The following is a 25,125-nucleotide window of genomic DNA, read 5'->3' as shown; positions in this document are numbered from 1 at the left end:
GTAGATACGCCGGATTGCGTATCAGATCTGCCCTAGGGTAGAACGGTCTGGGTCAGGGTGACCGCGAGGCCAACTGATGTGAATAAGATATTGTAGAAAGTTCATATATGTATATTGTCATTCCCCATTCTTAGGTGTAATCTGTATATTTATCCTTATATTTACCCATTGTGAATATGATCTAGGAAGGGAAGGTGAGTACGTTTTGGCTGGGTCACAGGGGCCCCTGGGGGCTGATCCCATCTAAACAGAAAATCCAGCCATTACACCGCGGTAACTACTTTAGCCCGCGGCTTGCCACGAGGCAGCTGGGCTGCAGGGGCAGTGCTTCCGGCAGCGGAGACGAGGCGGCGGCCGGCCGTCAGGGGCACAGAGGTTGGTGCCAGCGGAGGAGGGCAGCGACAACCCTAGTGACTGCCTGCCGCTACGGGGACCCAGCCAGCAGGGCTGACACGGCAAAGAAGGCGGCGGCTCACTGTCGGCCTAGCAGGTCCCGCTCTGGCGCAGCGCCGCCACGGACCGAGTTGGTGAGGCCGCCCCTGAGGCCCTATGCACGACCCTGACTCAGAGGACCTAGCTGGGTGATCTGGCTGTCCCCCAACCCCCCCCCCCCCCCCCCCCCCCCCGCCGGAACTGCCCGGGTGAGTTGTGCGGACCTGACCCCAGCATGCCAGTGTGGGCGTGGGGTGCGACGGGGAGGCCCGGGAGTGAGGTGGGCCTCCCTGAAGGCTGCGGCACTGCGGGGGGCCCGGCGGCGACTGCAGCGACCGATTGGGGAGTGTTGGGATGCCCCACTCCTAGCGGACACAACATCGGGGACCCGGGTCCTGCGGCACTTGTGACTGGTGCTCAGGCCACTACACGCAACCCAAGTGGTACGCGACTGAGGAGACAGAGAGGGGCTGCTCGGCCCCAAAGCGAGACCGGTGACAGCGTTCGGTGTGCGCCCCTACGAAGCTGGCACACTGAGGAGAGACTTACGCCCCTGTGTACCCTGTGAGCACAGGGGGCGTTCCAGCTGGGGGCAACGGTGTAGGGGACCCGGCCTTGGACGACACCCGAAGCCCTGCCTGGACTGCACCGCTATACATGCACAACCGGCGGTGAAAGAAGAGTGGCCAGTTCGCTAGTGGCCCGGGCGTAGTGGGCACGGGAGGCGGAGGTGGCATAGTTACTAGACTGGCAGTTGCGTGACACGGACACTGTGGTGGAGGAGCGGTGCCAGGCTGGGGACACCAAACCACGGTGTGGGCGGTGTGAGGCGATACCCGCGGCCCCGGAGCTCGGTGGCTACCGAGTAGTGGGCCTTGGATAGAAGGTGCCCGCGTCGTCCCGGGAGGGGTCATTGCCTTCCCCCCCGCCCTCCCCCACGCCAGCAAGGAGAACGTGGTGTTCATTCTGTCGCACCTTGGCAAGGCAGAAAGGGGAGGCTGGACTGCACGTCAGGGACTGGCGTTTACGTCGAATGCCCTCCGCACAGCAACTGGCCATGGGCCGGCTACGGAACAAGCTGCCCGTGGGCCGGTCACAGACGGAGAAGCTGGGCACCTCACCCGGGCGTCAGGATGGTGATACGACGCTTCCGGCGACGGCGCTCGAGGTGAAAATGGACACCGTATTGGCGGCGGTGGAGCGACTGGGTACTACACTGGAGCAGACTAGGGCCTCCTTGGAGTCCCGGATAGACAAAGTCACGGTGGACTTCACCCTCCTTCACGCAGACCATCGTAAGTTGGCGGATTCTGTCACCCAGCAACGCCAAACACTCCAGGAGGTCCACCCTGTGGTGCGCCACCACACTGCGGACCTGCAGGACCTGATCAACCATGTCCATGCCTTGGAGGACCGTGCTGAGGATGTGGAAGGGGCGCTCTCGGCGCTATAACGTCTTAGTGGTGGGTCTGCCGGAAGGCGTGGAGGGATGGAATCCGGAGCAGTTTGTTGAAGGGTGAATTCGCGACATCCTTCCCCCGGGGGTGCTCTCTCAGCAGTTCGTGGTGGAGCGCGCACACCGGGTCCCGGCGCGGAAACCTCAGCACGCGGGGCACGACCGCGCCCCTTTCTCTTCAGACTCCTCAACTTCCGAGACAGGGATGTGGTGCTTCGTGAGGCCAGGAAACTGGACGCCATCACAGTAGGCGGAGGACAGGTGATGCTTTTTCCGGATTATACTGCTACAGTCCAAAAGCGGAGAAGTAACTATCTGGTGGTGAAGCACCAGTTGCGGGACCTGGGGATCCCATATTCCCTGCTGTTCCCGTCGCGCCTCAGAGTGATTACGAAGGATGGGACCCGGTTCTTCGATGCCCCATCTGACGTCTGGGATTGGCTGAAGGAGGCAGGGTTGAGCGGGGGCCGGAGACCTCTGGACCCGGGAGCTAACGGGCGCCAGGAAAGTAGACCGAGACTGCGGCGACGGAAGGAGCGGATGCGGCAAGAGCGTCAGGAAGCCCTGGAGGCAGTGGCAACTCTGGGGTCCACGAGCAGCCAAGGTGCAACAGCTGTTCATGAACATAGTGAACCTGAAACTAGCAGGTCGTCTTCCCCGTCCACAGTAGTTTCAGATGATCAGGTCCTCCCGCTGGTGACGCCCCAAACTGCTGACCACATTGAGTGAGCCCAGGATGTTGGGGCAGTGGAAACTGCGGAAACGAGGGCCGAAATAACAGACAAGATGCTGCGGGGACAGCTGGGGGGGTCTCTCCCTATCCCCCTGTAAGATGTGGTGCAGTGTCGGACATGGGCATGGAGAAGTCTGGTGGCTCCTGCTAGGTGGATGGGGTGGAGGGGAGAGCCCCTGCTTGGGGGGGGAGGAGGGAATGAGTGCAGTGGGGGGGCCGGCGGCGTTGTCGGGAGGTGCGGTGGGGCCACCCGCACATGCTTAGCACCACTGGTGACATCAGAGGTACACCTGGCGAATGTAGGAGTAACGCAGGGAAAGTGAAGGTTGCATCAGCTACAGCCACATCGTGCACCCGTTAGTCATTAACTGGCTTAGTTTTACTCAATAAGCGTTTATCTTGAAGTTTGGACGAATGCCTATTTGGGGGTTTGCCCTGGTAGTCACACTGTTATTGTTCTTTATTACATGTACTCAGCAGTACATAAGTGTTCTTTTGTTCCGGGGGTTTCTGTTACAGCACACTGGCATGACACACAGCGTCTATATTCACCCATCCAATCGATTCGCCTCTGCCCCAGTGGCTGCTGTAGATCTCAACCACTCTAGATGGCTGCCACTGACATAATCACATGGAATATACGGGGAATGCACACGCCTGCACGACGATACTCCATTTTCGCTTACCTGCAGCGGCATAAGGCGGCCATTGCCCCTCTCCAAGAGACTCACATGACGCAGCCTGAACTCGACCGGCTGCGCGCTCGTTGGAGGGGTCAGCTATTTGGGACCACGTACTCTGCACATGCCCGTGATACATTAATTTGGGTGAGGGCGGGCACTCCGTTTACATGCACAGAGATAGTAGCTGACACAGCCGGGCGATACACACTGGTTTGTGGGAAACTGAACGGCCAACATATGTTACTAGGCTCAGTCTACGCCCCGAACGTAGACCAACCGTCGTTTTTGGCCCACTTGTCCACGGTGCTGGCGCCATATGCGGGTCTTCCCTGACTACTGGGTGGGGACTTAAATTCTGTCCTTGACATACGTCTAGATAGGTCCTTTCCGCCCCTCCGCAACACACAGGTGGTCTCTAATGCGCGGACCCCCTCCGACTGGCTGTCGCGTTGGGCATTATACGATCTGTGGCGCACTCTACACCCCGACGATCGCGTCTACTCGTATTACTCAGTGGTGCATGATCTACACGTCCGTATAGACAGGGTGGTGGGCTCCCACTCTTTGACTCCCCTGTTGGGCCAAGCGGAGTATTTGGGTCGGACCCATTCAGATCACAACCCTCTTAGGCTGCGTCTCGCATAGGACTCCGGGCGGCCCCCTGTCCCTACGTGGCGGCTTCAACTGGCGGCTTAGGAGGACGCTGAATTTCGCGCCTCCCTAGGCACAGTGATCGATCAATTCTTTGATCTGAACGAGGGAACGGCGAGTAATGAATTAGTCCACAATCAGGGGACACTGTCTGGGTGCGACGTGGAATATCCGAAGGCGGCTCGCGCTGTCGCTTTGTGGTAAATAAAAATATTACTCTATTACCGATCTGAATTTCATGCTGGAACTTAAACAAATAGCTCAGAATAATGAGAGGCAGAATCCGTGGTATAAGAGGTTTCTGAATGGGCTTTATTCCAAAATGGCCGACTCGAGTGGCGGCCTTCAGGTTCCGTCACCAAGAAGGTTCAGGAAGTGAAGTACGATTCTTTATTGATAGACACACATTTTTATAGTTATTACATTATAATGAAAACGAATGTAGGAGGCGTAACATTTGATAAGAAAAGTGACATATTAATGACGTAAACGAAACTAGGCGTAATAAGGAGTAAAAAGAAACATAATTGGTTAAAGTTATCAAATATAGGTGGTTCTATAAGATAATACTTGACATAGATGCGCGCGCAGCAGCATGACGTGCAATTGACGTGTAACTAGGGGGGTGAAGGGACCTAGTCACTAACTCTACGTGTGGAGACGAAAAGTCTAAGAGGTCAAGTCAACCTAATCCTAAATCATATCTAACATCCTATGTTTAAAGAACTATGTTATCCACAAGAAAGGACTGAAGGACTTTCGAACAGAATCTATTCTATACTGACTGTGTGCGTGCACAAACGCCTAAGTGTCTATGTGAGATGCAAGAGGCAGAAAACTTTCCATGGCAACTGGGCTATGAATTACTTGCAGGAGGACAGCCCTTTGCACGAGAGCTAAAGGAAATGTTTACCTAAATCACTAGACAGGAATGCATCGGCTGAAGAGCAAAGTAGATAATTCGAAGGTGAAATACAGCTTCTTGGCAGACAGGCTAAACTGGCCGAGGCAGGCACCGTTAGCTGCACAGGAAATAGGACAAAGTTCATGGATACAGATGCAAGCTCAAGCTGACGCTTGTCAGAGACAGAGAGCAGGGAAAGGCTTTGAGGACAGAATCGGGCCTACTTCGTCTGAACTGTAAAAATGGAGTAACTGAGCCATATAAAGTCGGTGGCCTTTCCTACTTAGGAATCGACTATCCAGCCCATTGATGGCGGATCTGACAGAGAACATGTTGACGGTGGACGCACATGTATTTGCGTCTTCAAAACTGGAACTGGAGAGAACATACATGTACTTGTAACATGCATATAGAACCGTTGGGGTCCAAGATAGGGGACATAACTGATCAGGGAAATCCACTTTTCCACATTCCCTCCTTGTCCCCTTACTTGCCCGTCAAGAAACATCAATCTTCATTAATCCATCGATTTGCTCATGGAGCATCATTTCTTCTTCTTTCTTCTTCCGAGATTTTGAACGAAAACCTTGATGTGGAATACACGATGTGGCACACAGACCACAAATCGCTGGTCCACATTGCAGGCATAAGCAACAACTGAATAGTATAAGAAGGCCAATACCTAGGAAGGATAGAACTCTCCATCCCCAGGCTGATATCAGACTCCAAAACCACCCGGACCAAGTCCAAGTGCCTGGGTCTTCGTGTATCTGGCTCACAATCTTATGAAGGCGGGTTATAGCTTTATATACAGATGGCGAATTTTCTGGTATGAATACGCAGCAGCTGGATCCGATGACCCTACAAGCTCCGCCCCTATCGGCCAGGATGACGTCAAGGACAAGTCGATTTTGAAGGACAACGATCCTCATCACTGATTGTTCCTCTGTCAGATTGCCTAGGGCAGCTATAGTCTCATTCACTACGGCTTCAAGAGTCTTGGTTAGTCTACGTATTAGCTTACTATTTGTAATTGTACCTATATATGGGAAGATACCTTTATTGAAATCTACATACTTATCCCACGCCGTCTCAGTATAATCGACAACTGGGAGATCTCTTCGCTCTCTATTGTGTGCTAAACGAGTATTTCGATAATAATCAGGAGGAGCTAAGAAAACAGGTGGCAGAAGAAATGCAATGTAACAGGTACCATCCCAATCTAGAGGTAGACGCATGTATGCCGTCTGACCACATATAAAGTAGGAATGGCGAGAAGCTCTAAATGTAGATTTTCCTTCATCACTATATTCTACTGTAGTAACACATTTGCTATGGCCCATAGGTATGGAACCAACTTTTCTTACACATAATTCACCTTTAACTGGGAATACTGACATAGTGGGCAAAATTAGCTCAACTTCGGATTTGACATTCAGAATCATGAGATTAGGTGTAAAATTACCTAATCTATACACTTCGTTTTCTAGGTCAGTTCCTGTTCTACTAGGGTGACCCTCCTTGTCAGGGTGACAGACTTTGTATAACACTATATTCAGATTTCCCCATATCCAATGGTGTTGATAAACTGCTGTGTTTGAATCTATAGAATTCAATAAACTAAACCATGCTCCACAGGTGCCATTATATGTGAACGGATGTGGAAAGAAAGGCAGAACTCCTTTGTTATTCTGATAGGGAGGGAGTCGACCACACACCCAACAATTAGTGGCATTACTAGTCTGGTGAGAATGATGCAACATACTAATAAAAGTGTTATTACGCAGCGCAAGTCTGTAGGACAACTCATGTGGGGGTAGGTCACTAAAAGAATGCTCATCAGTTATATTAATAGCACGCCTAGAAACAGGATAATACATATGCAATAATATACTTGCAGTAACTATTATAAAACTTAAGAAGAACAAAATTAATAAAGTCACAATACAATGGCTACGCAGTAATTTACAGTATGTATGTCTTTTCATTAAAATTCTGGACTCTTCATGATTCAGACCTAAAGGAGACATGTCAGGACAGATTCAACCGCTTCACCTTGGAGAGGACTTAAACAATCAAATCGTCCGACAGTGTAGGCCTGGGCCTAAGTTTTTTCTTATAGAGTTCGGAGCTACTGGCCTCAGCCAAAGGTAGCTTTGAGTCAATGGGAGAAGATGCACGGGGAGTATTGTTCATATCAGGAGGAAGTCCATGAAATTTCTTTATATGGCTGGAATGGACCCAGCCCTTCCTCCCTTCGATCTTCACGGCTGTTCTTGTTGTCAACAGGACCTGTTTGGGGAGCTTCCACCTGGGGTCCAATTGGCTTTTCCTATCGAAATTCCGGACGAGGACGAAATCCCCGGGAACCACGTCATGGGGTTTCACCTCAGTGTTGTCAGGAAAAGCTGCGACCACCTGTGAACGAGAAGATTGTAGTGCAGACATCAAGGAAGCCAGGTAATCTGTCAGCATATTACAGTCAACATCAGTTATTTTACGTGGTATAGGCGTCCCCCACATATTTGGTGGTCTGCCAAAGATCACCTCATACGGGGATAGCCCTGTTCGAGAGTGTGGTACCATTCTCATGTAAAATAGTGCAACTGGTAAGGCTACTATCCAGTCAACACCTTTTTCCTGACATATTTTTGACAATCTGATTTTCAAAAGTTGATTATGTCGTTCCACGAGACCTGCTGCCTCGGGGTGTCGGACACAGTGGAATTTCCACTGATATCCCAGCAGAAGCGAAACATGTTTCATTAATTCGGATGAAAAGGGTTGGCCGTTATCTGAATATACCACACGTGGTAAACCGTACCGTGGGAAGAATTCTCGAACTAGCTGTTTGGCAGTAGTTGGGGCAGTGTAATCTGATACAGGGTACGCCTCTGTCCAACGGGAGAGAGCGCAAACAACTACGAGAACATATTTGAATCCTCGACAACGTTCCATCTGAATATAATCCATCTGGAGGACTTCAAAAGGATGATCAGGAGGCTGAAATCCACCCTGTTCTACGGGGACACTCTTCCCTGGATTAAATTGACAACATATCATACAGGTACGGACTTTCTGCTTAGCAGCTGCTCGCAAATGTTTGTTAAACCAAATGTGCTGAATGCTGTCTAACATAGCCTTCTCTCCTAAATGTGCGGGACTGTGAACTGTAGCTATAATGACTTGAACCATGGAATCAGGGAGAAACCACACAGATTTTCCCTTCGTCATCCATCCTTGATCTGTCTGAATCCCTCCTAGTTCAGTCCACTTCTTTATTTCTTCCTCTGTGGCATGTGTCTGTATGTCAATTACGTCAAGTGCGGGATCCTTAATTGTCATACACTGTGTTGGTGTCTGAACTATCGGCTTTGTCATGTCGGATGTACGAGTCTGAGCAGTCTGTTTGGCTGTTCTGTCAGCTAAATCATTGCCTTGAGAAATGATATCAGTAACCTTCGTGTGTGCTTTACATTTCATAATTGATATTGCAGTCGGTAAATGAATTGCGTCTAACAAAGCATGAATGAGGGACCCGTGCTGAATATGGGTTCCATGAGAAGTCAAATAACCTCTCTCTCTCCAAAGCACCCCGAAGTCATGTACGACTCCAAATGCATAACGTGAATCAGTATATATGTTGACTTTCTTGTCTGTGGCTTGAATACAAGCTTGTGTTAGAGCAACAAGTTCTGCTGCTTGGGCTGACAAAGTATCTATACAGTTTGTTTCAATAACTTCGGTGTCTGTAGTGACTGCGTATGCGGCAACTAAATTTCCTGTACTTGTCCTCATACACGAACCGTCTACATACAACGTCAGGTCTGGATCTAACAATGGAACGTCTGTTAAGTCTTGTCTGGGTTTTGTCTTTATTTCAATAACTTCGACACAATCATGAGCTAGTGGGTCGGTTCCAATTACTGGTAAAAGTGTAGCAGGATTCAGTGTATTACAACGTCTGATTTCTATGTGTGGCTGAAACAGTGTCAGTTCGTAACCAGTAAGTCTTGCTATGGTCAAGTGTTGTGTTTGCGTTCGGTTCACAAGAACCTCTACTGCATGTGGTACTTGTACTGTCAATGGGTGTCCTAACACTATGGCATCGCTTTGTCTGATTGCTAAAGCTGTCGCTGCTACTGATTTCAGACACGCAGGCAAAGCCTGAGCTACGGGATCTAATGTACTGGAGAAATAAGCACATGGCTTACATGATCCTGCTTGTTCCTGAGTGAGTACTGACAAGGCAGTACCTGCACGTTCTGTAACAAAGAGTGTAAAATGTTTGCTGTAACATGGTGTCGCTAGAACAGGTGCTTGACATAGAGCTTTCTTTAAGCTCTCAAAAGCTAGTGTGTGTTCCTGAGTCCAAGGGAGGACAGTCGACGTGGCTGCCTCCTGTGTTGTCAACTGAATGAGTGGTTTCGCTAGAAATGCATATTGAGGGATCCACTGCCTACAGTATGAAGTGAGGCCTATGAAAGCCCGCACTTCCTTTTGTGTCTGCGGTATTGGCATGTTTGCAATTAACTGAATGCGGTCAGGTGTAAGCTGCCTTCCCTCCTTGGACAGCGAGTGACCAAGATAAATAACTCGCTGAACACAGAATTGCAGCTTAGAAGGGGACACCTTGTGCCCCTTGTCGGCTAGAAAATGTAAAACTGTCAGTGATGCTTTTTCACAGTCGGGTTCGCTTCGTGCGGTGATCAGCAGATCATCGACGTATTGAAGCAATGCGGTGTTAACGGGCATGTGTATACTGTCAAGTTCTCGTTTCAGTGCTTGGCTATAGATGCTGGGGCTTTCTGTAAATCCTTGGGGAGCGCGTGTGAATTTAAAGCTTCGTCCATTTAAGCTAAATCCGAATAGGTATTGGCTTTCCGGATCTATTGGGACGCTGAAAAAGGCATTCTTGAGATCAATTACGGTAAAGAATGTAGCTTGAGAATCAATGGCTGTCAGTAATGATGAGATATCGGGGACCACGGGGAATTGTGGCACAATGCATTTGTTTAATTCGCGCAAATCAATAACTAATCGATATACTGGTGGGGCCATAGGATCAGTTCGTTTAAGAATCGGAATTATCGGTGAATTACACACATTGGAGTTGGTTTCTACAACCACTCCTTGCGCAACTAGCTCGTCAATGATTTTCAGTAAAGCCGCTACAGCATCCGGTGGTAACTTGTATTGACGCATTCGTGGCAATACTACTCCTGCCTTCAGTGTGACTCGATATGGTGTAATGCTCATGCAACCAACATCAGTAGGGCCTTGTGCCCATAGATGCGCTGGTAAGTTCTGTAATCGGGAATCCATGTCTCTGGATACATAATGACCTTTAAAATCACGTAAAAACAATCTTACTCCTTCCGGAGAACAACAGATAATAGCCCCTAGGGCTTTCAATGTCTTTATACCTAACAAGTTTTCTGGACATGATTTGGTAAGCAATAAGTCAGTAGTTCGTGTCAAGGGACCAATCGTAAGCGGAAGTGGCTGTGTTACTTCATTAACAATAGGCTTTCCTGAAAAACCAAGGGAAACATTTTTAGAGCCTGAGAGGGGTGCCCCTGGAACTTCACTACTTTTTATTGTCGTTCGACTTGCCCCTGTATCGAGTAAAAATTTTCTGTCTTGACCTGATAATTCACTATGGACATAAGGTCCTTCTTGATCTACCGGAATCTCGATAAGGGGTAAGTCAACTTCCCTCTCTAGGCTGCTTCATGCGTAACGTTGATACTCAGGGTATTCGTACTGTGCGGTCTGATACATTTGTCGTGAAGTTACTTGTGTGGCAGCAGCAGGCAACGGTGGTGCAGCTGGCACGAACTGTATGGACTGTTGTGCGGCTGGCATAGACTGTTGCTGAACTGGCATGGACTGTCCATGCTGCATAGTTCCTTGTTCATTCTGGTCCTGTCTAACTAATCGTGGTCTCTCTTTTGCAATACCTGAGGCTATATTACGTTTCAGGACTTGACAATCGTGTACATGATGGCCTGGCTGTTTACAGTAATTGCAGGTTCCCTTTACAGGAACTGCAGAGTCTCCAGAATGTGTCGCACCCTTTTTGTGACCATCCGCTGGTACTGTCTGAGAAACTAGCATTTTCATTTTAGTATCCTTCATGCGTCTATGCTCGTGTTCTTGTTCATCCCTAATTCTATTGTGATGATACTGTAACATTTGTAGCATTTGTGACGGAGTATTACTTTGCCAGGTACTTTCGAATTTCAATATTCTATTCTTCACTGGAGGTAACGCATTTTCCACCAACTTAGTCACAAATAAATGTGGATACGAGTCACTGCTTGCTTTTATACCACTGTTTATACCAAAACATTTTTCAAATCGAGCATAATAATCACTCGTGTCTTCATCTTGCTTTTGTTTACAGGCTGAGATTGCACCCCAATCTTCCTTTTTCGTCGCTAGTAAACGTGGCAGTACCTGTACTAGTAAACCTGGTAACAGTTTAACCTTGTCCCCGAGCCCTGAACCTGGAGCTCGAGCCTTTTCCTCCTCCGCTAATGCTGTCCACTCTATCTTTTGGTCTCCCACTTCCCACTCCTTTTCTTTCAGTTTTTCATAAATGCCAGCAGGTAAAAGCACCTTTAGTATTGTCATAATATCAGGAAAGGTGTACTCTCCCATCAGTAACATGTCTTTAATTTCTCGGTGGAAACCCGCTGGGTCTTTATCATGACTGGGCACTACTTTCTTCATTTCTAATAATTCCATTTTTGATATGGGTGTATAAACAAATACACGATGAAACTCATTATCATCGCCCTTTATTGGGTGCACCTCTCGTAAAGGATTCTGTCTATCCATATAGTACGGTGTTCCTTCTTTGTTGGGAATCGAGAAAGGATCCGCATTTACTAAAAGAACGTACTGTTTACGTGACATTAGTATTTCTTTGATTAACTTGTTACTGGATCCTCTCCATCTATTCGTGAGAAGTTCGGTTAACATATCAGGTAAGGGACCAGGATCAGCATGTTGGCTCTTATATTGTATAAGAAGTTGCTGGATCATATAAATCCCAGCTAAACATTGTTCGTCTGGACTGAGGTTCAAAAACGCGTGTGCGACTGTCACGTCACCATATTTACCGGGACTGTCCATCCAATGAACAGCTGCCCTTGCTAATTCTTGTTCGTCCATAGAATCGAGGAGGTGGTAACCCCTTCGTTCCCGGAGTATTTTATCTGCGGCTTGAAACAAACGCTCGGGAGATTTCATATTTATTATTGTTGGACGCGTAGAGTGTATCGGATCAGAAAAACCTCCGGTATTATTACAGGACCTTCCTCTGCCCACATAGGCTATGGTGTCTGCCTGTCTTCCTGACTCTCCTGATTCGGACTCTTCATCCTGCTCGAACTCGTCTGTTTCCAATCTCTCTGCATGTATGTGTTCTACTTCTTTCCTAATTTTTCGGCACATGGCTACTATACTTCCCTGTTTATCATGTTTTCCCTCGGATATATTCTGACTCCATCTAGTAAGAGTTTGCATTACTTCCGGGTCTACCCCCGGTCGGTCTTGATTTCTGATCACACAATTTATAAGAAAACGTAACAATTCTCCCTGTATCTCGACTTTCTGGTATTCCATAGCTCTGTTAATACATTCAGGATCTTTCCCTGTTTGGACAAAATGATATATGTTATCTAGATGCGCGGCCATTCCTGGCAGCCTTCCTAAAAATGACGCAGCTCGTCTAATACGTAATGATGTTATAATCATTTCATCCTCTCTACCAGGCACCGGATCATATCTACAATCCACCATAAGCTCCTTAAGCGTACGGTTATTTATAAGTTTGGGCGTACGTGCATGTGCTGATTCCTGGAAAGAAAATTTACTCCCTCTGGGTGGCGTGAAATGAAGGCTAGTAGCACCTCCAGTAGCCCCCTCTGAGGTGTCAGACGTGAAAGGGTTCGTTGAACGTGCTACAGCCACTACAGGTGTAGACACGGCTGTAGAAACAGTTGCGGGGACAGACGCGGAAGCAGATGTGCTTGCCGGAGCTTGTGTCGTGACTTGTGTCGGAGCTTGCTGTGGTACCGGGACAAGAACTTGATCTTGATGTTGAACCCCCCCAGCAGCCGGTCTGTGCGGTGCGGGGTTAGCATATTCGGGAACTGTATCATCTAAATATGAGGACAGAAAAATATCTTCTGCGGTTCTAGGATGTCCTTTAGGATGTACCTTTATTGGAAATAATGGGGGTGGCAAGTCTTTTGGTATGGCCGTAGTGGCTTGAGGCAATCCTTCGGCCAGAAGGGGATACATCCCTTTCATAAGGGCATTTCTTTGTCTCTCTGTTTGTTCTGTTTGTACTCTTGTACCTTCTTCAATCAACTGCTTTTCTCGAACCTTATTTGCACTTTCTTTACTTCTCTCTTCTTGTCTCAGCGCCTTTTCAGTGCGCCTATGCGACTCTTTACGCCATAATTCAATAGCGTCTTTCTGTGACTGTCTAGCTTTCCTCTTCCACAACTCTTCTTCTACTTTCATGATACAGTCTGCATCCCAGGTCCCAGCTACGGGCCATCTCTGATTCTCTGGTAACTCTTTGGTGTAGTCCACCCATAGATCTAGAAATAATATGGCATCTAAGCCATGTTTATGGTACATGAAATGCCCTGGAGTGTCCCTAGGAGGGATAGGGACTGCCTCTTCAAGCACCCCTTTTCGAGTAGTAATTTGTCTTAACTTTGAAAAGAGCGGCATATTGACAACAGCTAATCTGGTACTTACTCTTGAACGGAACTGATCTGATACTTAATCTTGAACACACTTAGGACAAAAACACAATAATGAGCAAAGCACAGTAAAACAATCATTCATACCACAATATGCAGGACATTTTAGCACGTTAAAAATAAAACACTAAACATTTGTTAAAAATAACCAACAATGGTGACAGTCTGCATAACTAATCACCAAGCAGAATTCTTGATAATAACTAGATACTTCGGAATACTTGATATACGGCTAAACCGTACATATACACTGCTAAACAGTGCAGACCGGATTTGTGTACCCAAATCCGTCTTGACCGGCACAACCTATGTGCACGTCAACACGCCTCCCCGGCGATGGTACTCACCGAGTAGCTCACAACGAAAGGCCTCGGACACTGGACTTGATTTCGGACATCGGACCCTCTGGACATCGGGACTTCGGAAACCTGGTGGGCCTCTGTATACCTCGGATCTTGCTCTCTCAGCTAGGCTCTGGTCGGGATACTTTGCGCTTCTCACCGCCTCGTCTGGGTTGATCGCAGCCTCAGTCGCCCCCGCTTGACCGGAGGGAGCTACAGGAAATCCTGCTGGTACGCGTTATGGTCCGTCCAGCTATGGCAGGAGACCGGGCCTGCAACGCACCGCCGGCGCGTGAGATGAGAAAGTGTCCCTATTCGGGCGCCATTATGTGGTAAATAAAAATATTACTCTATTACCGATCTGAATTTCATGCTGGAACTTAAACAAATAGCTCAGAATAATGAGAGGCAGAATCCGTGGTATAAGAGGTTTCTGAATGGGCTTTATTCCAAAATGGCCGACTCGAGTGGCGGCCTTCAGGTTCCGTCACCAAGAAGGTTCAGGAAGTGAAGTACGATTCTTTATTGATAGACACACATTTTTATAGTTATTACATTATAATGAAAACGAATGTAGGAGGCGTAACATTTGATAAGAAAAGTGACATATTAATGACGTAAACGAAACTAGGCGTAATAAGGAGTAAAAAGAAACATAATTGGTTAAAGTTATCAAATATAGGTGGTTCTATAAGATAATACTTGACATAGATGCGCGCGCAGCAGCATGACGTGCAATTGACGTGTAACTAGGGGGGTGAAGGGACCTCGTCACTAACTCTACGTGTGGAGACGAAAAGTCTAAGAGGTCAAGTCAACCTAATCCTAAATCATATCTAACATCCTATGTTTAAAGAACTATGTTATCCACAAGAAAGGACTGAAGGACTTTCGAACAGAATCTATTCTATACTGACTGTGTGCGTGCACAAACGCCTAAGTGTCTATGTGAGATGCAAGAGGCAGAAAACTTTCCATGGCAACTGGGCTATGAATTACTTGCAGGAGGACAGCCCTTTGCACGAGAGCTAAAGGAAATGTTTACCTAAATCACTAGACAGGAATGCATCGGCTGAAGAGCAAAGTAGATAATTCGAAGGTGAAATACAGCTTCTTGGCAGACAGGCTAAACTGGCCGAGGCAGGCACCGTTAGCTGCACAGGAAATAGGACAAAGTTCATGGATACAGATGCAAGCTCAAGCTGACGCTTGTCAGAGACAGAGAGCAGGGAAAGGCTTTGAGGACAGAATCGGGCCTACTTCGTCTGAACTGTAAAAATGGAGTAACTGAGCCATATAAAGTCGGTGGCCTTTCCTACTTAGGAATCGACTATCCAGCCCATTGATGGCGGATCTGACAGAGAACATGTTGACGGTGGACGCACATGTATTTGCGTCTTCAAAACTGGAACTGGAGAGAACATACATGTACTTGTAACATGCATATAGAACCGTTGGGGTCCAAGATAGGGGACATAACTGATCAGGGAAATCCACTTTTCCACAGCTTGCGGGCCTGGAGTCGCGCCTTCTCTCTTGTGAGCGTCATGGTGAGGGTGGGGGTCGTGACTCTGTACGGCTGACGCGGCTTCGGGCACGCCATGCTGAGTTGCTGGAGCGCTTGCGCTGCCACAGTTACGCTGCTCATTCAGCTCGCATTCACGCCACGTCTGACAGGGCGGGACGGTTGCTGGCCTGGTTGCTCAGACGGGAGGCCGCTCAGGCGCCGATAGACGCACTTAGTAGGCCCGACGGGTTGCTCGTGCACACACAGTGGGAAATACATCAGGTAATGACGGAACATTATGCGGCCTTATATCGTTCGACAGGGCGTCGGCAGGCGCAGGACCTGGATAGGTTCTTGGAGGCTGCCTGCTTGCCCACGGTCCCTGAGGAGCATCAGGAAATGCTTGAATGCCCCCTCACCGAAGAGGAGATCGGGGATGCGGTGTCCTCTTTGGCCTCTGGGAAGGGGCCGGTGCCGGACGGGCTCCCAGCAGAATACTATAAGGCTTATCGGGAGTCACTTGTGCCCAGGCTGCACACTCTTTACATTACAGCCCTTGAGGAGTGCACCTTGCCTGCCTCTATGCGAGAGGCCCACTTGGTGTCCCTGCTGAAACGTGGACGGGATCCCACCAACCTGGTGTCATACCGCCCTCTCGCTCTGCTTAATGCGTATTACAAAATTTTGGCTAAGGTGCTAGCGAAGCGGCTGGCCCCAACGGTGTCGGTGCTAGTACATGGGGACCAAAATGGTTTTGTACCCAAGCGTAGTACCTCTCTTAATTTGCGACGGTTTTTCCGGGTGGCCCATGACAGTGTGCAGCAATGGCCTAGGGCGGGCTGTCTGGTCCTAGATCTTGAGAAAGCCTTTGATTGCCTGGAGTGGGGATACTTGGTAGCGGCACTGTCGCATTATGGGCTGGGCCTCGGGTTTCTCTAAATGGCGGCCCTATTGTACAAGGACCCCACGGTGAGGGTAAGAACCGGGCCATATATATCTGACGCCATTCCGATATGTCGTGGCACCAGGCAGGGGTGCCCACTCTCACCCCTCCTGTTTGCGCTGGCAATAGAGCCCCTTGCCACCACGCTTCGCATGGTGCTGGCTGATGGAATTCCGTTAGGGGATGCAACACACCAGGTTTCGCTTTATGCGGTCTTCGTCAGGGATGTGGCACATATCCCGGCTGAACTGGAGCGAATTCTATTCGACTTCGCCGTCCTTTCGGGCCTCAGGGTGAACGCTGCTAAGTCGTGCCTCTACGCGTTTCGAGCCGGCACCCAGGACCCGAGCTACCATCTCGGAGGCGTGCAGGTCAAATGGCAGCCGGACACCTTCCGTTATCTGGGTATCCAGATATATAGACAACCAGTAGACCTCATGGAGGGCAACCTGGGCAGAGCTGTGACAGCGGTCAGGACCCAGATGCGGTTCTGTGGCACCCTCCCCTTGGCGGTCACGGGGCGAATCGCCTTAGTCAAAATGGTGATTCTACCCCGGCTCCTGTACTACTACGCTAATTTGCCCACTTATATCCCGGCTTCCTTTTTTACTACCCTCACACGGTCCCTTCGGGACTTTATATGGGGTAACGCCCGTCACAGAGTCTCGTTGCCTAAGCTATATCTCCCCACTGACCAGGGAGGCCTTGCGATGCCGTGTTTTGAGCATTATTACCTGGCCGCGCAGCTGCAATGGATAGCCCGCTGGTTGGCAGATAGAGGGCGGGACGACACGGCGACCACTGCACCCCCCCTCCCCCTAGCTGGTCTCGTCAATCTATTCCACCCGGCTGCGAAAACAGTAAGACCTGTGCCCCTCCTTATGGTGGTGGCCTACAAGTGCTACCGTCGCGCTCTCTACCTTACTCGGGCTCGGACCCCGAGTAAGGTATGCCCCGGCTATACCGATTGAGGGCTCTCCTAGCGGGCTGGGAGTGCTTAGTGCCTCAGAGCTGGCGGACTGGACCGCGGCAGATATACAAACGAAGGGGGACCTTTACCGAGATGGTGTTCTCCTCTCGTTCGCCTCTCTGGCGGAGGAGACGGGACTTCCGCCTGGCCACTTCCTTCGCCACCGGTCTCTGGTGGAGACGCTCGCGAACCGATGGGGGGATCTTCGGGAGGAACCAGAACAGCATCTCACGATGCAATACCTTCATGTGATGGGGCGAGGGAGGCACCTGGTCCGGTGGTTCGCGGCCTCCCTGCGCACGCATGCAGCGATCAGTCTGACTCCACTGCGTTGTAAGTGGGAGGCGGATCTGGCCCGACCCCTGGCTGATAAAGAATGGGGCAGAGTGTTGCAGGGCCCGACGAAGATTCCCCGGAACATGCGCTTCCGCCAAATACAAGTTTTTATTCTACATAGAGCGTATCTTACGCCCGAATCCGTCAAAAGATATTTCCATCGTGCGGACGCGGCTTGTCCTCGCTGTGCAGAACTAGATGCCGGATTGGTTCCCATGTTATGGAGCTGTCCCGCGCTGTGCACGTACTGGCAGGTGGTGCACGAGACACTCTACACATGCACAGGACATAACATCCCGTTCGAATGGCATACCTACCTGCTGTACCTTTTCCGCAGGACTCCCTCCACGAAGACCGCCTCTCGGTTTATCGACCTGGGGATGGTGGTGGCAAAGCGATTGCTCACTAAGCGATGGAAAGCTGCTGACCCACCTCATGCACGGGCATGGCGGGGCTCATTCCTAGTGTGGGCCAAGGCGGAGGGAATGGCCCTTTCAAGGGAGGAAACACTGGGCCTCAGGAAGATGCCTATAGCACATTAGTGGGAGGCACTATTGCAGGCCATAGTGAGACTAGACTGGGAGAGTATGGGGATCGGTCACGGGCGCGGGGTGGGCACTCCCCTAAAGCGGCCGGATAGTGGCCAACCCAAGGATGAGGTGGACAGTACTGCGATGAGGGTCTAGTCACACAGGTGGGGCGCACAGCGAATATGACATTGCCAATAGAGTAGTTATATAAGGGGCATCGAGATGGGGTGGATGGATCGGGGGACGCTAGAACATAAGTCAGATGTTGCTGGGGTTGTTGTTGTTTTGCTTGGGTATCTGAAGTTCTACCCCATTATGTTTTGGTTCACTAATTGTTTATGGAAGGGCATCTGGGGAAGGTAGCCGGAACGTTACAGGCCCCTATGGGAGGAAGGCCTCTCGGCGGCAAGAACTTGACAGGGGCTTTATAGTTCCCCCGCAGCTGAGACTATCGCTATGAGAACTGGACATATGTCTACCTTCTGATACTTCATGTGTATCTGCAGTGGGTTAATGCCGTTGATATTGCTATTGCTCTAAGTTGCTCTGGCTTCAATGTGTGCTGTAAACCTTGATAAATGCCAATAAACAGATTATATAATAATTGATACCGAAGACAATCCTCGAACAGTGGTAAGACCCTCTAGCCTGTGAAAGCACAGTAGTGGGAAAAAAAACACCGGGTACCATATGTTATATTAACAAATATTCCTATAGATAAGCTTTTAAAACACTATCAAAAATGCAAAACCAAGAGGTTTTGATGTTGTTATACATTTATTGCTCTTCTTTATATGTTCACAAGCATGGACTAGCTTCCAATTTCAAGGAGATGGGATTTAGGTCCGTCCACCTTACACATGAACCCATATCTCCCCAACCCCAACCCTTTTCCTTGAACCTTTACAACCATCTTCAAGCCAAACAGAAACAAGCCAAACAGAAATGTACCTTGGTACTTAGTCCACAGGTGAATGCTAAATCTAGTCCTTTACGTTGTCCCACTACAGACAAATATGTTTTTTGTTTTCCTGCCTACTGCCATGAGAAGTATGCACATAATTATGCAAGGGTGTTTACAACAAAATAACGTGTCTTTCCCTTTGTCACACTACAACATCAAATTAATTTGCTTTTCCATGTAAAGGATTTTTCATTTTTTGAATGAAGGTTTGATGTCATAGATGGCGAGCATGATATTTTGACCCCTACTTTGTGCAATTGAGAGAGACATTGCAGTGCAACAAAAGTGTTTCACAGCTAAGTTTGATGAAAAGCGATAATTTCGATTGATGATGAGATCTCGTTTAAGATTGGAAACTCTCCAGCACTTCTCAGTGTATGGCTCTTAAGCACAATCGCGCATGTGGTGGATCTGTCTTTGGAGAGGGTGTGCTATGAACAGGCTGCCTGTGATGTACTAGTGGTCTGTATCCTAGATATAGTCATACTGAAAAGGAAGACCATGGGCTGCAAAGAAATATGATGGTACCCAAAGGGAGCATAAGCATGCCCATGAATAGGCTAACTTATTTCTGCAATTACCACTCCCACAACTGGTAGCCTATGACTGTGAGCTCTGTGGGATATAGAATCTCGAGACTGACTGACACGCACAGAGTGGAAGGACATAGGTCTGAGAAAAACTGTTTTATGTGGAACATGATCACAACATCTCCGCCCTTAAAGCATATATTGAGTTCCTCTTTTTGCAAACCATCCAGTATATGCCTTCTCCATAAGCTTTAAAGTGAAGGGGACAGACATAACATCGAACCTCAACATTCAGTACAATCTTCAACATTCAATTCCTTCTCCCCGCCTGAAATGGTAAGGAAGAGAGGACAACAATAGGGCAACCCTTATCTGACTCTACTTCCCTCTGGGATTTTTCGCCAGTATGATTACTTCTTCCTATTCTGCAAGCAAATAAGACTATACCGACCTAATCCCTTTTGCTGTCTAGCACACAATTATGACTATCTCTTTGACCTTTCTCTTTGCTAGCCAAACGTGAAGACCTCTCAGTGCTAAGGTGGCACCTTCTAAATCATACATAACATGAGATGGACTCTGGCAGTATAAGATCATCTCATGCAGATAGTGACTTCCTTTGTTGGGAAGCCTTCATAACCCGAACCCTGAGGCTCACACATTGTTTTAACAATGTGGCGCAAACATCTTTTGGTTCTGAGTATTGCCAGTTGTTAGGATCTGTGATAAGCCGTTAATTTCTTCAGGGATTCTTTATTTTTTTTCTGCGAGATTATGGTCTTGTTTGGGTGGTTGATATCATGTGACTGTTTACTGCTTCCCAGTATCACTAAATGTTTGTAATTTACCTGCAGGCCTAATCCCTCTCACCAGTGATGATATTGTGGATAAGATGCAGTACTCTAGGGTAAGAAAAAAAATTGATAATGGTTGATTTTTGGTTGAATGAACGTTTTAAAAAGCAATCACTTATTAGGATATTGCAAATCAGCAAATGCTGAGTTTCTTTATAAAGTCACAAAATTCGGGGTGAATTGCAATATACTTTCAGTAAACAGCGAAGGGTATTTTATTCCTTATAATACATAGTCAACCATCAATTTTCCCACAAACTGCTTTAATCCTTAGTGTCTTGCTCTTTATTGTTCATTGTAGACTTGAATAAAAGCAGAATCTTTACTTCGAATTTGAACACACCAAGAAGCAGTTAATAATCATTGACAAAATATATTAGAATCCGTGTCCTTTAAGCCGGGTTAACAAAATGGTGTGCTAGATTGTGTTGAAACATGTAGAGATTCTTTCTTTCCTGCAATGACTGAGGCAACAAGCTGACCACAGAGGGCAGGCGGGCAGGCTGGCAGGGGCAGCAAGCTGACCATTCAGGACAGGCCAGCATGGGCTGCATAATGGACCACACAGGGAGGGTGAAAGGGTTACTCACATGGAGAACATGGGGCTGGGGGAACAGTGGGTTCCTTCTGACCACAGAGGCCAGGGGTACGCAAGTGGAGATTGAAGTGCATATAGGAGGCAGGCAGGGTCAACAAGCTAACCCCGGAGGGCAGGCTGCGGTGTGTTGGCCACTTGTGGGGGCCAACCCCACACTGTAAATGGCCAGAGGCCGTGCACAATTGGGGTGTTGGCTGAATATGTTTACAAAAAAAAATAGAAATTCACAGAAAAAAACACAAGTTAAAGAGACGTAGTTGGGTATGGTAATATGATCTTCCCTCTCATTTAAAAAAAATATATATATTCACTATTCGTTGTATTATGTGGTTGAAAACAAGGTGTGTGGCATTGTGCAATTATCTGGTCATTACGGCATTTTAGCATACAGATATTCGAGCAGGAAAAGAAAATGTGTTTGTGTGTGTATATATATATATTTAAGCGAATAACTAAAACTTTATTTATTCATAACTAACAATGAATATAAGAATTTCTATTTTCTTGGGCGAAATATGTTAAGAAATATAAGATCTGCACTAATACAACATGAATTATATATATAAAAAAATCGCAGTTTCATTAAAATACAGCAGACAAAATATGGAGGATAAGAATTGTTTTCTTTTCAAGATTCATTAACATTGAACTCAAGTAACATGCACTTATATAGAATCCAAGTACTACGCCGAATTTTGGCTAAATTTAAATATTTGATCTATATAATGAAGGTATTAGTAAAGACACTTAAAACATATTGCATTTATGCATGCAACCATTGATGCACAACAGTGTCATTTAAGTTAAAAATGTCATAACCTCCAGTTCTGCTATGCAATCCGCATTTATGCGAGTGATCAGTTTAACGAGAAAAATAAGATAATATATATCTATTTTGATTTTATCTAACTGCGAATATAATTGTCAATGAAATTTTTCATTTACGCACTTTTATTCCTGCGCAAGAATATGTTGTTTTGAAAAACTAATATGTAAACACTGTTTACTGGGAATGTTTTTACTATGTCTATGATCATGTGCAAAGAAAGAACCTATTACAGAGCACTATATCACTTTAAAAATGCAATGCCTGCAAAAAAATGACACCATGTGATCAAGACTCGAATGAGTTGAAACGCGTTATGGCGGCATCTATGAAATAAAGGAATTGGCATCAACTTTGTGGTCCGTGTCCGTGTGTAGCAAACGAAGCAGAGACGCTGCGGATTCGTTGATATATATATATATATATGTAGCTATATCACTGAAATAGTCAAAGTTGAAAGTGTCTCTATAGTTAGAGGTTGAAATGGGTTAAAAACTAATGATCATAAACCCAAAAAACTATTTATAACTTGCACCCCACCATGCACTGCTAATGACCGCACATATTACACCACTCATGACATGTTAAAGTACATCCCCGATAACTTCATTGAAGACATCATCTAATGATTGTGATAGTTTGCTCTATGCTTTTCATACTAGATGGTATTCTGTGATGTAGACCCAAAGTCTATACCTTGTGTAAATGAAGTGCAGTTAAAACTTTACTGGTAGTTAAAAGTTGTACCATATAAATCTTACCATAGTGAATCAGACTTGTTTCAAATATACTATTTCTTTTTTGGCCATGTGGGATCTTTACTGAGTACTTTATTTTTTATAATGATGTAGGGGTTTCAAGAGAAATTGGAGGAGCATTAGATTGATGATGTCATTTTAAATGACATCAGTAGCGTAATTTAACATGTCATGAGTGATGTAATATGAGGTGTGAATGGTGGCACAAGTTATAGTTAGTTTACTAAACTATAACTGGCCAATTTCAGAGAGAGAGAGTTAAAATGACATAATGGCTATATTTTTGCAATCCATGCCACGCACCTTGTTTTCAACTACATATATGCTGCATCCTTTGATTTTCCTTTGCACAATAATTTAGCGAATCCTAATGTATAATTGTCATGCATTGCTACAAAATTCCAATAGCCTCAATTTTATGTTCTGAACAGCTCTTTATGAAGTGAGGTTACAACGTTAACTAGGAAGTCACACTTTTTCTCCCTTCTATATAACGTGTTTGTGTGTGCACTCACATCATATAGAAAGATTCTAGTAGCCCTAGTTTTACATTGTGAATAACTCTCTTGTTATGAATTTCAAGAAAGGCCGTATGCACCAGAGGCAGATATCTGGATTATGCCACAATTTATCCCAATAGAGCGAATAATGGCAATTGAAAAATGGAAGGAATGGGGCTGCCTGATGTTTTCAGACCTATATCCTGAGAATAGGTTTATTACTTATCAGTTGGCGGCGGATACATTTGAGTTGGGGCCGGGGCAGTGTCTGCAATACGCCAAAATAGCAGCCACGGCTTGGCAACTTTGGCAGACATTTCCAGACACTCCGGGACACACTCATACCTTGGTCACCATGATCGCCATGGCGGGTGGCCGGAAACTCGTCACTCACCTATATATATGGCATTAAGGGATGATAAAAAAAAATAGATCCCTGAAAATAGAGGAGAAATGGCAAATGGTTAGTCCTTATGAGATAACGACAAGAGACTGGGAAAGAATTTACGAAGGTGTCCGTAAGGTGTCGGTGTGTAACAAATTCAAACAGATACAATATAATATAGTCCACATGACTTAAACCTTTCACCCAGGCGGCTGCATGCCATTAATGGATCTAGGGATCCAAAGTGCCCCCGATGTCAATATATACAGGCAGACTTCATACATATGGTGTGGACTTGTCATATGATACAAACTTATTGGACGGCTGTCCTAGAGGAATTGAATAGAGTAACGGGATGGAAAATTGCCCTGGAGATACACACCGATCTCCTCAGTCTGATCCCTAAAAACCTTAAGCGCAAGGCAAGCAGACATTTCCTGGTCTTGGGGCTCACAACAGCTAAAAGACGTGTAGATATCCATTGGTTGAACCAACAAGGGCCACTGCTGGACAAATGGAAAACAGATTTAAAAGAATGGGCACTGGCCAAAGAGGCAGATATGCGAACCACTGAAAGGATGATAATCTTCCCGAAGAGCTGATGGCATGGGGGGTGATGGTACAAGAAATAGAAGAGCATGCCCCACATTCCTTACGCACATCACAAGACGATTTACACCTTACTGAGGCTACAACCCACAGTCCGGATATAGGACAAAGGGACACCCAAGACTGATTTAAAGATAGTTTGGATTTTGAGCTGATTAGTCCCTGTAGGGAATAGGGTGGGGAGTTTAAAGGGTTGACCAGTTATTAGTCAATAGACCTAAGATGTGAAATGAATCTCCGGAGGGAGACCTTATAACGGAATTATCCTTAAATACGTATCGAAATGTCAAACATGTATAATGCTTCTAGGGGGGTATGTGTCTGTATGCAAACATTGACTGTATTCTTGAAATACCAATAAAGAAATAAAAAAAAAACAAAAAAAAAACACTCTTGTTGTGAAGTGAGGTTGCATCCTTGACAAGGTAGTCAAAATTGCTTACTCCTTTCTATATAACCTATATGTGTGCCCATATAGAAAAATTCCACAACCCCCTTTTTAGGTCGAGCCTAGAGTCAGCGTGCAAGTGCTGCTCTTGTGAAGATCTGCTTTAGTTCAGTAGGTGAGCGAAGCCACGCCCTCTCCCCCGCCTATATTTTTCATTGGCTTGTGTCTTTGTCCTTCATAAATGCTGCCTTCGGATTTTTTTATAGGTTTGTTAGTCCCTCCTTATTACGGCCATGTATCCTCCCCATGGCTACTGTCCCCTTTACTTCGAGTGTTACACGGTACGTGTTATTTAGACTGTGAGCACTATTTTATTTAATCAGGTTCTCCTACTGCCTTCTCTTCTCCCACCTCCCTCCCGTTGTCCGTAGCTTCTCA

At 46.9% G+C, this 25,125-nt stretch overlaps 1 protein-coding gene across 1 annotated transcript in view; it reads left to right on the top strand.

Annotated features, from left to right (window-relative positions):
* POLR2C (RNA polymerase II subunit C) overlaps positions 1–25,125 on the top strand; it is a 151,902-nt gene that overhangs the window by 98,532 nt on the left and 28,245 nt on the right. The window contains exon 4 of the mRNA XM_085639377.1: positions 20,624–20,676. Within this exon, the coding sequence (XP_085495503.1) occupies positions 20,624–20,676 (53 nt within the window). The remainder of the gene's footprint in view (positions 1–20,623; positions 20,677–25,125) is intronic.

This window comes from Triturus cristatus, chromosome 12 (genome assembly GCF_964204655.1).
Source record: "Triturus cristatus chromosome 12, aTriCri1.1, whole genome shotgun sequence".
In the NCBI taxonomy this organism is placed as follows: Eukaryota; Metazoa; Chordata; class Amphibia; order Caudata; family Salamandridae; genus Triturus; species Triturus cristatus.
Note: the sequence above shows the minus strand (reverse complement) of the source record. Positions and strands in the feature narration are given on the sequence as shown.